The sequence below is a fragment of the Cyprinodon tularosa genome, unplaced genomic scaffold (assembly GCF_016077235.1).
Source record: "Cyprinodon tularosa strain WSP-4 unplaced genomic scaffold, ASM1607723v1 ctg434, whole genome shotgun sequence".
Taxonomy (NCBI): Eukaryota; Metazoa; Chordata; class Actinopteri; order Cyprinodontiformes; family Cyprinodontidae; genus Cyprinodon; species Cyprinodon tularosa.
In genome coordinates, this window is record NW_024039157.1 from 243668 (window position 1) to 257253 (window position 13586).

The following is a 13586-nucleotide window of genomic DNA, read 5'->3' on the forward strand; positions in this document are numbered from 1 at the left end:
CCTGAGTGGCAGTCTGTGGGAGTGGGCCTGAACCTCTGGATTTCAAGCTCTATGCCCAAACCGCTAGACCGCCATAAAGGCATATCTTATCCAAACTTGATGATGCCTCAGTAAATTTCTCATTCAATTCAGTTTATTTATATAGCGCCAATTCACAACACATGTCATCTCAAGATACCTTACAGAGACAATTCCACCGGATCATACAGTCAAATTGACTCAAAGTTTTCTATCTAAGGAAAACAACTTGATTGTATTGAGTCATTGACTCAAATACAATCCCTCACACTAAGCATGCTTGTAGCGACAGTAGTAAAACTCCCTTTTAACAGAAAGAAACCTCCAGCAGAACCAGAGGCAGTGTGAGCAGCCATCTGCTGAGGCGACTGAGGTTCGAAAACACAAAAGGCAACTGTCAACCAGCTCCACAGGTGGCCCTATCCAGGAAACACACAGCCAGGCAGGGGATCTCTGAGCCAGCTCCCATGTTAAAGGATAAAGAGAGCAAATCCAGCCAATCATAGTCAGAGAAACAGGACTACATTGAAAAACAGGCCAAGTTCTAACATCTATAAACAAATGTGTTTATGGCAGCAGAAGAGCTGATGTTTCTCTCCAGGATGGTGTTACAGCCAAACAGGAACAAACCAGATGAAGCTGCCATGATGAGAAAAAGCAGAGAGAGCATAATGTTAGAGATTGAACTGACAAATTCTGCAGAGTGGGAGAATAGAGATAGAATAAAGTAGAATGATGAAAAGTGGTCTCTATGTCATCTAGAAGCCTAAAAATATAGCAGCATATAGAAAATAGCTCCAGATAGCTGCCTATTTTGGATGAGGTATAAGAAAGTAAAGGTTTGCTGCAAACCATGTGGGAGACACTGCAAATACTCTTGTTAAACGATATCAAAGCGGAACTGTCTAGCCTTCATGCTTAACCCCATGTATGAAAAGTCTTCCTGCGAGAGAATGCATCAATCCAGAACTACATCCAATACAAACAATATGGCAGACAAAAACACTTTTCAGAAGCTCAGAGGATTCTAGAAAATACTCTTCAGATATTAACTGAAAAAAGCGTTTTAATTTAGTGCAGGTATATTAGTTTCTTGCAAGTTAAAACTTTTGATACTGTAGGTAGAGGGAAGTAGAACAGAAAAAAAGGAGTACTGCAACAGAAAAATCGTGGTGCTTGTTGTGCCAAATATTTATAACGACCAAAATGTTCCTTATCTGCATATTTATTGCGGTTTTGGCAGTACTTTTTAACGCAGGTGTTGAAGGTGAAGGGAAAGTTATGTTCACACCATCAGGATGACTCATTATCAGTTAATATGACCAAGAACAGTGTGTATCCAGTACGTCAGACAGTCTTTGTGTGGGAACACTTTCATCTTGCGTGTCTTTTGTAAACCTGGATCTTTATATTCTTTTGGGTTATTAAACCTACTTGCAGACCGGCATGTTCTCCTGCAAACCCAGAGCGGCACCCATTATTTCCAGGTTAATTTTTTCACTCAGTTTTTAGGCATAACAAAACATACAAGAACTATGCTCCAAACAGTTAAGATGATCTGCTTTATGGAAAGCGAATAGTTTCAACTAAGAAACACATGCATAGACCCACTATTTAACATTTTAGATACTCCTTTTTTTAGTTTAGAGGTATCCAGTTTAGAGGTATATTGTGTCAGGCTTTTAAATGAAATCCAATAAAATACTTGAAGGTCTGTGCTTCTAACAGGACAAATAATGAAACTGCTCAACGGATTTCTTTAATTTTTGCAAGGCAAAAACAAAACGAATAAAGCAAAAGTTTGTGATGGCAAATAAAAAGGGAAATAAAGAAGGAAAGATACCAATGTAAATGCAGAAACTCATTATTCCCAGACTTTGCATAGCAACACAGCATGCTTTTTATTTTTAGCTTGGATCCTGCACTGATGCATCCTATCAATTAAAGTACAGAGGCTGATAATGATTCCGATTTATTTTGCTAACTATGAGGAAATAGGTTTAAATTATTTCAACAGGTATTTTAACACTTTTTCTTGATTTCTTGATGCATTAAAAAGTTTCAGATAAAAAAATATTTAATATTAGAGAAGGAATATACGTATAAGCTAGAACAAGATGTACTTTATTGGCTCTATGTGAATAAACAATGTCGTCTAAACATAATAGCCAGGTATTGCATTTGCAATGTTACAAATACTATATGTATAATATAATATACCGGTAATATAATGTAGTAATATATAACTGTGACAAAAAAATAAAAACAGACGATATATGTTTGGGAGAAAACCATTTTTTTTGCATCATTGCAACTAGAAAAGTATCTAGGCAACCCAAATAGGCAAATAAAAAGAGTATGAAACCTCCAGTTTCTGCAGAGAAAAAGCTACAGTACAGTATCCTATCACTGTAGAACAGCTGCTGATATAGCGCCTACATTTGAAACTGAAACATTTCTCTGACTGAGATTTTCAGTCGAGTTCACGTTTCAGAAAACTTGGCTCCAGACAGAGCCTGGTGACCCACTAACTGAAATAGAAATGAATCATCTGTGGAGACGGGGAGAGTCTTTAAGCTGTTACCGATTTGGGGCATCATTCATAAAAGGAAGAGTCCTCATGAAGAACCTGAACCAGTGTTTTACCATAAAGCATCTGCTAATTTTTATTGTATCCTATTGTAGTAATCTGTAGTGGTAATTTAGAAAATAACATAATATCAATACTGTATAAGAATCAGCATAAATCTCTGTTTTGCAGAGATGAGCAGAAAAATTATTTGCTGTGAATAATTATTGCAAATTGTTTATGTTTTAGTATTGTTGCTGGGTGATGAAATTAGATTTTTAATCAACCATTCCATCACTAGGCATTGGTTTAAATCTTATTTATCTTTCCAGTTGTTCATGATAATAATAGGGTTAACCTGTGGAGTACAGCAGGGATCAGTGTCAGGGTCACTTTTCTTCCCAATTGGTAGAATCATTGGACACCATGGGATTCATTTTCACTGTTATGCTGATGATACTCAGCTATATTTCTATAGATTCAAATGAAACTAATCCATTACATAGACTATAGGCATGTCTTAAAGACTTAAAAACCTGGATGACTTTACAGTTTCCTCGTTTGAATACAGACAACACAGAATATTTTGTCTATGGACCAGAATCTTTAAAAAAGAATCTGATTATAATAATAATAAATTGATCTTTGTTGATCTCTCAATGGAGAAATTTACCACTGCACTTAACCCATCCCCTTGGTTGGTTTTCATAAAAAGTAATTCGCTTGATTTGAATGCCATTAAATTGGTCTCAGATAATAACTGAAAAATCCTTGGTGTTATCTTTAATTATTTAAATCCTATATCAAGCATGTTTGTATAATTTCCTTTATTCATCTCAGGAATTATTTAATAGATTATATAACCATATATAAACTGCATATTTTGTCTTCTTGTATTCCACCTCAATTTCACCTACCGTATATATGCAGTTTCTTGCAAAGTGCCTTAAATGTTTGTTCTGACAAAAACACAATTCCTGTGTTTATAGCTGCTTTTTGTATCTCTGCTTCTGTCTTCTTGAACCCTAGTCGGCCTCAGCAGATGGCCGGTCACACTGAGCCTGGTTCTGCTGGAGGTTTCTTCCTGTTAAAAGGGAGTTTTTCCTCTCCACTGTAGCTACAAGCATGCTTAGTGTGAGAGACTGCATTCAACTCAATAAGTCGATGCATTCAACTGTTTTTCCTTAGATAGAAAACTTTGAATCAATTTGACTGTATGATCTGGTTGAACTGTAAAGTGCCTTGAGATGACATGTGTTGTGAATTGGCGCTATATAAATAAACTGAATTGAATTAAAACAGAGGTTTCTCCAAAATGAAACTTTGATGCACATGCGTATTCCCCAATCGGAATGTTACCTTTAACTACATTTGCAAGTCTTTAGGGGGAAATCTATCTGCCTAATTTGCATGTCTTTAGGATGAATTGTTGGGTCATTCTTTGTAAAATTCCTCTTATTTATACATTTTCAAGTCTTGCCAGTGATTCCCAATTGGATGTAAAGCTTACATTTAGCCTGGCTTTTTCAAGACATAAATATGCATGAACTTCCCCCGTTTTGCTGCAGCTTACATCTTTAGATCATCCTGTTGCAGCGTGAATCGCTTCCCTGGAAGGTTACAGGTTTTCCAACCTCTCAAAGTTTTTCTTCTAGGATTTTTGTGCATGTAGCTCCATTCAATATACAATGCCTTGATCAATTTTGTCTATGCTGGATAAAAGCATCCAAACATACATGAAGCTGTTATCAGAGTGATTGTGGAAAACTTTCAACAGCACTCTTTTTTTTTGCATTCTTAGTAATTTTGATGTACCAAATAAAAAATTTTAAGCTCTGTTGCTCTTCAAGTGACTGAGGACTCAACAAACTTAAGGATTTTTAAAGAATAGCTGCCACTTATATTTATTCTTAGACTTTTATATATTTCTATATACGTAAAGGTGGACTAGAATTTTTTTAGAGGTACCAAAGGGAGGTCAATTAACAAGGCACCCAGGTTTTCTCCTTTTTGTTTGTGAAATTTGTTGAAAATTATTTATTTTTGTCCTTGTACTTCTTTTTTATGAACTATTGATGTGTTGAAATCTCCCAAAATGAAATGTCTGCTTAATTGTGTTTTTATTCGTATGTAGAACCTTTAAAAATGTAAGAAATAAATTCAAAAAGCCACATTTATTTTTCCTTTCACATTTTTATTGTTCACCGTAATGAAACATCACTGATACAAAACAAAAACGACACTCTCTAGGTAAATTACAAATCTGAATGTTTAGCCTGATCCACAGGGAGTAAAGACATTGGGAACAGCAAAAACGTTGAGCCAATGCTTCTCCATGCCTGAGGGTCCGTAGAAAAATAAGGCAAGAGATGGTTTTGTTCACCTTTCCCTCAAATTTTGCTGGTGTTTTCTCTTGGAGCACAGGAAGGTTTCTTTTTCTATGCAAGCACAAAATGTATATATATTTTTTTTACAGCATGGGCTGAGGTAAAGTTCTTAGGCACTGTAATCATAAATGTAGGGACAAATGAATCCAGACCAAGGACCTGAGATACTCAAGAGGGCCAATGTGTAGTGTGGACAGGTATACTTCTTGGTAAAATTTCAACAAGGTTAAAGAAAACACCCTTTCAGCATAAAAGCCTGCTGGCACTATCAGGCTATCAAATGCTTTGATTCAAGTAAAGTTATACAAAGTTAAACTTCACCAAAGATATTTCTACGACAGCATTGATACACTTGCAAGCTTCAGTAACCTTTAGAAATTTACGATTGTCATGGTATTGGCATTTTAATATCCTGAGGTGAAGATTTCTGGTATTGCTTCTGAAATTCAGCTTTCCTAGAGTTTTGCTTCTGAACCTGGTGATTAACTGAAATGTAATGCCTTGATTCAAAGAGATGAGGGAAACAAATGTTCAGAAGTTGACTCCTGGTATAATGCATTCTGATCCATAGGTCACACTAAAACATGAAAATATGTATATAAGGAAAACATTCTACAAAGAAAAAAAAGAAAACTACTGTCATACAGCAAGAGAAATAAAAGTCTAACACTCGTCCACATTTATATATAACATGTATAATAAAAATAAAACACTTGATTGTAAAAGGCTTCTCAAGTACGATCCCCCCACAACCCACTCAAAGGTGATGAATGTCAGTGTACCATAAAATAAAGATTATTTACACAGCATATACAATTGTCCAAAAAAAGACCATGTTTGTAATCCAAAAACCTGCACATAATACACTATTTCATTTGAAATATCTATCTGCTTCACGTACGAAGATCCACAAAGGATCTATAAATGTCTACTTTGGCTGGGTGTGTTCATGTGACTTAAGGGCATAACGATTGCACGTGGAATCAGACAAATCTGAGATGCTTTAATAAAGGCACCTGTTTTGGAGGCCTGAATAAAGAGAAATGAAAAGTATGCAAAAGGCACTATTTGAATTTGAAATCCGGATTTACAGGGCATTCATTTTGAAGTGTATATAAAAGGCATTTATATATGAAATAGAGTGAATTACAATATTGCAGTCGACTTTAGTTTAGCATTGACCTAAGTACTTTTAGACATTTCATTTCTATCACAGTTTAAAAAAATGGCTCTTATGTGTTTTTGAAATGGATAAAAAAGATATTGTTCAGTTCAGCACAAATTAAGGCCGGAAGACAGACATTTCTTTAATCTATGTGCTAAATATATGGCTAGCAGCTGGAGATGGTTCGGTAAGCGAGCAAAGCTGAAACTGGAAAAGTGTCAGGCCAGGTTTTGATAAATGTGACGTTTAGGGTTAATGATTTAGGGAACACCTTTAAATTATCCTTTTCAAACATAAATTTAACTACCAGTAACTAGAAATAAAATAATCAATCTCCTTTAAAACCATATAGAACAGGCTATAATAGTGAGATTTAGCATGTACATCGATTAACTTATTGCCTTACAAGACCATTTTGGTAGAAATTGAATATAATAGAAACCTGTGTAAGCCATCTATAAAAAATGTTGATACATTTTTTTTTATTAAAATCTGATTTGAGGAGTGAATTTTAAAGAAATTAAAAGGTTTTCAAAGTAAAAGCAGTAAAATACCCTTTTAAATGTTAATAAAAACTCCATGAACACAAAGGGAAGCTATCTTTCATCTACAGTTATTGGCTTAAACAACACAGAATTCAGTTAAAAGGTACAGATACTATTTCAAATCTAAGTATAAATAAAAAATGTGGAGTTAATCTAAATTTCGAAAACCAAAAGTACTAACAATTGAACCTAATCCTGAAACTGGAATAGCATATATTGCCAGCTTCAAACTCAAAACTAATATGGCCACTGGACACATAAAACCTGGATCTAAAGTGACATCATTTCCACGTCTGAGCTTCGACTTCCGAACCAAATGCAGCGTTAAAGTTGTTAAAGCTACCCCTCTACATACATAAACCCGATCCCCTTAAACCTCACCAACAATAATTAGACAGAGCTATTTAAACTATTGTGGGGTTTGTTGAACCACACTTTGAATCACAGCTATTTTGAGTTCACTACAATCTCATCGGAAACGATAATGTGCTGACTTCTATGTTCTCCACATAGAGGAGGGAGAAATAATAAGTATTATCATTGGTAAATATCCTTTTCTGGTTTCACAAAGGTAACATTATCAAAATGAGAAATAAAAAAATCTTATTTTTTTAGTATAATTTCTATAAATAGAAATTTTCTTCACGATTTTTTTTTTTTTGGCGCCACCTTTAGAATGGGAGTATCGTTGTCATTGGTCGCGTGTCAAGTTAGCTTTTCAAAAAAGATCTTGATTGAAAGACGAACATAGTGGGCATATAGAGATGACTACATTTAGATGCTGCAGGCTTTTTCAGTGGAGCAGATAGTAGAACAGACTTGTAGCCATAGCCCCATTTACGCTACCCTTTTTTAGACCATGCCAAGAGCGGACCAAGCAGGTAACCGAGATAACTATTGAGTTGAAATGGGACTGAACGCAACTGAACTGGGCTGTGTCAAACACAACCAATCCGCTCTAAATGTAGTACTAGTTCAACAGTAGGGCTCGACGCGGTTCATCTGTGGCTCGGTTTTCTGATGACAAAGAGCGCAGGAGCAGGCCGAATCGTCTCCTATTTACAGCTGAGTCATTTCGCGAGTTTTCAGGCTTGTCCAGCTTTGCAATTCACAGATCTCATCACCTGTGCAGGACAAATAAACTTTTCTCAGCCTAATAACAATAAATGGTATCAAATCGAGCTGGGATGATGCAGAGACCAAGGCTTTCATCGAAATCAGCCATTTTTGAGAGTTGTAGTATCCTGAACTGCCAACAGGAGGCGAGGAACCGCCCTAGCGTGATGTGCAAATGATCGTAAGAATAAATCTCGGCACGGTTAACTGATCCAAGCTCAATCCGAACTCGATACCGATCGGTTTCAGAGGGGTAGTGCAGATGGGGCGTAGGAAGCCAATCGGTATGCACCCTAGCATTAACAGCTAGCTGCTAAGTTAGCTTTACATGAAACTTTCATGTGGATAAAGTCGGAATTAAGACTAAGAACGATGTTAAAACATGGCCTTTGCATTTATGAGCGAAGAGATCAGATGATAAAGATATTTAGCTAAAACAATCTTAAACTCAAGTATTTCTGCTTTCATTTGTTAAAACTCTAGTTACCTTTAGCTAATCTACATAACCTAGAGTGAAATTAATGTCAAATGATTCTACATCCAGCTGACTAACCAACATTAAGTGCCTGATCAGTTATTCCAGCATGTATATATCTTGAAATGACAATTAATATTCAAATAACCTGAAGAAATAGAGCCCTCAATAGGTCTGCGCAGATATTATGTACAATGATACGTAATTATGTACATTCATCCCCTCCATGTACAGAGCTCTGTATGACAGTAATACTGAAAGCACCGTCTCGCTTCTTTAACACAGCTGGAAAAATTGATCATCCATGATGCAGACTTTGGCGAGGTATCCGATTGTTAATCTGATGATAAGCCAATTTGATAAAGAAATAAAACACACTGTAATGCTTAACCGTTTCCTTTGATTTTGTGGATAGTAGCTTAAAAATGGTTCGATATCTGTGCATATTTTTACATGCGTGGGGGTGTCTGCTGCATCTCCACTTAAAGTGATTAAATACTTGAAGAAGTGCTTGGTTTTCCATGGGTAGCGGCAAAAGCCATAAATGTTACTTAAAGTTAGAGAAAAGCAGGAAACGCCATCATCTTTCCAGCTCTGCGGTCCAATCACAATGCTGATCTTCAAGTGAAAGCTGCTGTCTACTGTATTTGATCAGTGTCTTCAAGGCTGGAAATAGATATCTTCATCATGATGACAATTCCAGACTGTCTGTGGTGTTTTACATCAAAGTCTGAAGTAGTTGCATTCCAAAATACAGGACATAAAAATGTTCTCAAGAAACAGCATGTCCAGTTCATACACTGGACAGTTTTAAATGATTCAAGCAAGCGAAGTAACACAGATGACTTGTGGTGTGGTGGGAAAAGAAGGGCTGCCGCCATTTTAAATAGGAATCCAGAATTGGGACAGGAGGCGGCTTTAATGGCCAACTTTAGAGCCGGGTGGGTGATTGATCCAGTCGAGAACGATGAGCGACAAGCTGCCGATCATGAAGACGATTCCCACAAGCAGGAACACTAACGCCTAGAGACAAAGAGAGAAAAATTGGATATGAGGTTAGAAAACGGATCAATGGGGATGGCTGAACTTTCACCTAATGATGTATTTTCAAGAAAGACAGAAAGTTGATGAAAGGCAAGGCACGCTTACCCCAATCTTCTGCCAGGACGTAAATGGTAATGATTTAACCAGGCGGAGATAGAAGGCGGCAGGAAGGATGAAGATGAGCATAGTAGCTGCAGAAGCACCTGCAATAAAAGGACCAAGGGTTCATTAAAGCATGGAGCGTCAGGTTGCCTTCTCTCAATTGGTACAATCTATAGTGAGTGAATACTAAAATTATCATCATATTGCAGCTGAAAATAGTACTTTACTCTTTAATTGGTGGTTAGATTGCATCTGCACAGCTATAATTTTCTCACTGCTTCAGCAGATATCCCTTACTCTCCCATGTGCCTCTCCTTCTATAGACTGTGCTCTGTTAAGATATTGAGTGAGCGAGTAAAAAAGCTGACAAAATGCTGCTCCTGCCAAGCTAAAAATGCACGGAGGACAGCCATGAGTTACAGAACGAGACCCTAGACGATTTAGGCTGCGGTTCAATCTGCACTAAGCAAAAAAGTAGAGTACTTCTAAAGTTCTGTATGAGCGAGGGAGGATCAAACTCGGCTATTTTAAGCATTGAGGTGTCTTTCTGCAAGTATCAAAGAGGCTTCTAACATCTGCTGCTCAAAGGGCAGGGGAAACAGGCCTTTGCTCACGTGAGTTTAAAAAAAGAAAGTGTGTGTCAGGACTTACCGATGAAGCCAAAGATGTCTCTGATGGTGGGTACGAAGATGACCAACATGTTGTTGAAGACGAGGATGAACATGGCGATCAAGAGGTGCCGGATCCAGCTGAATTCCCGGCCGCGGAAGAGCAACGTGGTGATGGAGGAGCGGATCTGAGAGAACACAAAGCACACTCATTTAGGTGTTACGCTCGATTACAACATCTGGAATAGTTTGCGTTGCATGCGAGCATGCTTATGGTCATTGCCCTGCTGGCAGTAAACCCCTGGCCAAGTACCAAGTCTGCTGCTCTAACTGGTTTCCTTATAGGATTACCCTACATTTAGCTTCATTCATCTTTATTGATATTCCCTGTCCTGCTAAAGGAAACAAGCAACTTCGCCAACATGCTTTCTGTCTCGTCTATGTGCTTATGGAACGCAACAAATTGGACCTTTTCTCTCTTGTTCCCGCTCTAGTAATATAGGCACCACTGGGGTACCCTTTTCCAGAGTTAAGGCTGGTTTATGATCAGAAACCAGATCATCTGAATCTCAACGCAGATTGGTCCCCGCACCTTCTGCAGAAACTCTGGTTCACCTCTCAAAAATTGTAGGTGTCAGCAGACAGTGCCGCAGACAGGAGGCCTCTGATTGGTCAAATCTACATCCGCTCTACACTATGTGTATTTCCTGTTTGGTACCTTACCGGCTTGTTTTGTTTGTGTGACCGCCATTGTGGAAAACAACTCGGCTAGCTGGAAGAGCGAGGTGCGGGAGAACGCTGGGACCCTTTTTCCACCTGGATCCCCGCTCTTTTTTGCCCTCATGTCGCTCCATTGTCACACAAACTTGCCCCCACTTCCTCACCGCCTCGGCCGTATCTAGACCCACAGCTAGTTCCTGATTGTCCCTCTTGTGTCGTGGCGTGGATAACATAGAGCAGACCACACTTCAATATTGGGCATAAATCAAAAATGTCTGTGTCAAGCTCACTGCAACACAGAATTGTCAATTCTTTTGCAGAATTACCAAAAGACCTAGAAGTCTTTATTTGTAAAGCTACATAATTTGCAAAGCAAAGCAAGTCCCCAATTTGCTGCAAGACATTAATATAACTGTTTTATTCAATTTCTTCTCAGACCTGTGCCTGCTGGTCTGTTCCTGAGCTGTGTGTGTTTGTTTAAGAAAGGAGGGAGGTAAACTAGCAGATTCCAGCTAAGACACCTTTCTCCCCCCGAGCTACAGGCTGCCTGTTAACCCCCCCCCCCCCCCCCCCCCTTTACTGGGTGAAAGGTTGTAGGGATCAGGAGAAACCCAAGGCACCGTCGGCTTTGGTGCCTGGGATTATCTCCTGCAGTGATATGGGACTATGAAGTTGCATCAGCCGCTAGTGAGAGAAGGGCGGGCCCAAACGCGCAGAGGGAGGGAGGGAGTCACTGTTGGGAGTTTACATTCTTACTCTTTTTTTTGTGCTTTACCTTTCCACTCAAGTGTCGTATGTTAAAACAACTGAGGCTTAACCTGCCCAACTAGCATGACTTGCATATCTCAGAGACTCGATGTTATCAAATCTTCTCCAGTAAAGGTCAAGTCTGAATAAAAAGAAGACATTCATTTTTGCTGCACTTCTAGGTGCAGCAAAACTTTTATTTGACTTGATTTTTTGTGCTTCCTCTACCATAAATCACCAAGTAGATGCTTGCACTGTCAAAAAGTTTTCCTCATTATGCTTTAAAAATCAGATCTTGGCGCATATCTAAGTTTTCCCCAATTGTTCTAAACTGAAGACCATCTCCACCAGTCTCCCTCTATCCCCGTGGACGGCCTGGAAAACTAGAGACTGGATGCAGCATTTCTCTCCAAGGTACTAAACCATTCAGCACCAGCCTGTTACCTGGCGCACAGTCTTTGGTGTTCACCATGTGATATTTATATATCCTCTGCTCCTTAGAGATTACTCGTGGAGCCGAATTGAGCTGGAAGCATCTGGCTTTGGCCGGTTAGAAACAAAGCAAGCATGGAGTGTCTGCTGCATGCACAGGGGTCATATTTTCTCTACACACTCTAGTAAAGTGAAAGACAAACTGTATACAGAGAGACTGAGGCAAGATGTGGACACTATTTCTGCTTCACTTTACACTGACAGTGTGGAAAATAACAGCAGTGACAGTGAAAAGGCCCTTACAAGTGAAAATATCGAGAGGAAGTGAACCTCAAAGTTTTTTGCATGGCTAAGGAAGCACTCAAGCATCAACGGAAAATAGAAACTGAAATTCATATTTTTTTTTGATAGGGGTAGTTCCCCCTGTAACCTTAACAAAGGGCACCAATGAAAAGAACGTGAGCCCTCTAGTGGTGATCTTACATAATCTGTTTTTTAAACTTTAAGAAAGTTCATTTGATTGTATATTTTTCTCTAGTTTAACCTTGCATATTTGCTTTTTCAAGTGTTTTAAAGGGAATTCAGGCTTATATTGTTTTTTTTTTTTCCATTTTCTCTGAGAGGTAATTTTGTTTATATGCTTTTGAATTCCTAAATAAATTTTGTTCTCTTAAAAAAAAGGAAAAAAAAAGTTTTACTTGAAAATTTATTCTTCACATCTTCCAGAATGTAGTGCCTACATTTCCTCTGAATGCTGTTAGATTTGATTGATTTTAAATGTCTGTATTCATTTGTTTTTGGGTTAAACATAATTCTACATTTCTACATTACAAAGACTTTAGTTTCCCCTAAAATCCACTAAGCTACTTATTACCAACCATTGAGTCACGTTAACATTTGTAAATAGACTTTTTCTTTAAAAAATTTTTTTGTGATTACATTTTTTTAAATCTATATTTTAGATTTTACCATAAACTAAATGAAATTAGAATTTCTATTTCATGTTTGATTTGTGGTTAAAGTACCTAATATTGTTTTATAATGTTAAAATATTTCATGTTGTTTCATCTCAGATGTGTTTCATTAACAGGATTATGTAGAAGTATTGTAGCTGCTTTAAAAGTTGAAATGATTTAATGTTTATAAAGGTAAGATCACACCTCATGGCCTCATTGGCCTGAGAACTGGGACACGTCTGACTCCACATAAAGCCCTTTCATTATGCACCAGATCCTCGGAAAAGCCCCGTGTGATCCGGCTCCGGTTAGCGTCCCCCCTTTATGTCTTCATGTGACCGCCACCCCCCCATCCTCTACACACACATTTACTTTCAGGTTACACACACACATACATACGTGTATGGTCTCTGCTCACATTTGCTGCGTTGCCACAGAAGCCAAGGACGGTTGCAGACAAAGCTAATGTTAATCTCTCGCTGAAGGTCGGCTGAGGTTTTCTTTCAATTATGCCAGGAGGATTCAGGAGGCCAGATGGAAACTTGGCAGAACAACGGTGAGACAAAGCAGCTCTTTGTGTCCAATGTCTCACATTTTTCTTTCGCGGTCTTCCAAATGTGCAGCAGAAGCTGATTTATTTACAGTATGAATAGTTATGGGGAGCTAATGAAACATTCCTAATGCTGCACACCTGCATCTCTA

At 38.1% G+C, this 13586-nt stretch overlaps 1 protein-coding gene across 4 annotated transcripts in view; it reads right to left on the reverse strand.

The window, feature by feature from the left end:
• Nucleotides 1–5051: 5051 nt before the first annotated feature.
• The window catches only part of slc38a4 (solute carrier family 38 member 4), a 32807-nt gene continuing 24272 nt past the window's right edge, over nt 5052–13586 (reverse strand). For all 4 annotated transcript variants that reach the window (XM_038299751.1, XM_038299747.1, XM_038299749.1 and 1 more), the window contains exons 14-16: nt 10073–10217; nt 9425–9522; nt 5052–9298 (exon numbers count right to left, since the gene is read on the reverse strand). In XM_038299751.1, coding sequence (XP_038155679.1) covers nt 9194–9298; nt 9425–9522; nt 10073–10217 — 348 coding nt within the window. In that variant the 3' untranslated portion in view covers nt 5052–9193. The remainder of the gene's footprint in view (nt 9299–9424; nt 9523–10072; nt 10218–13586) is intronic.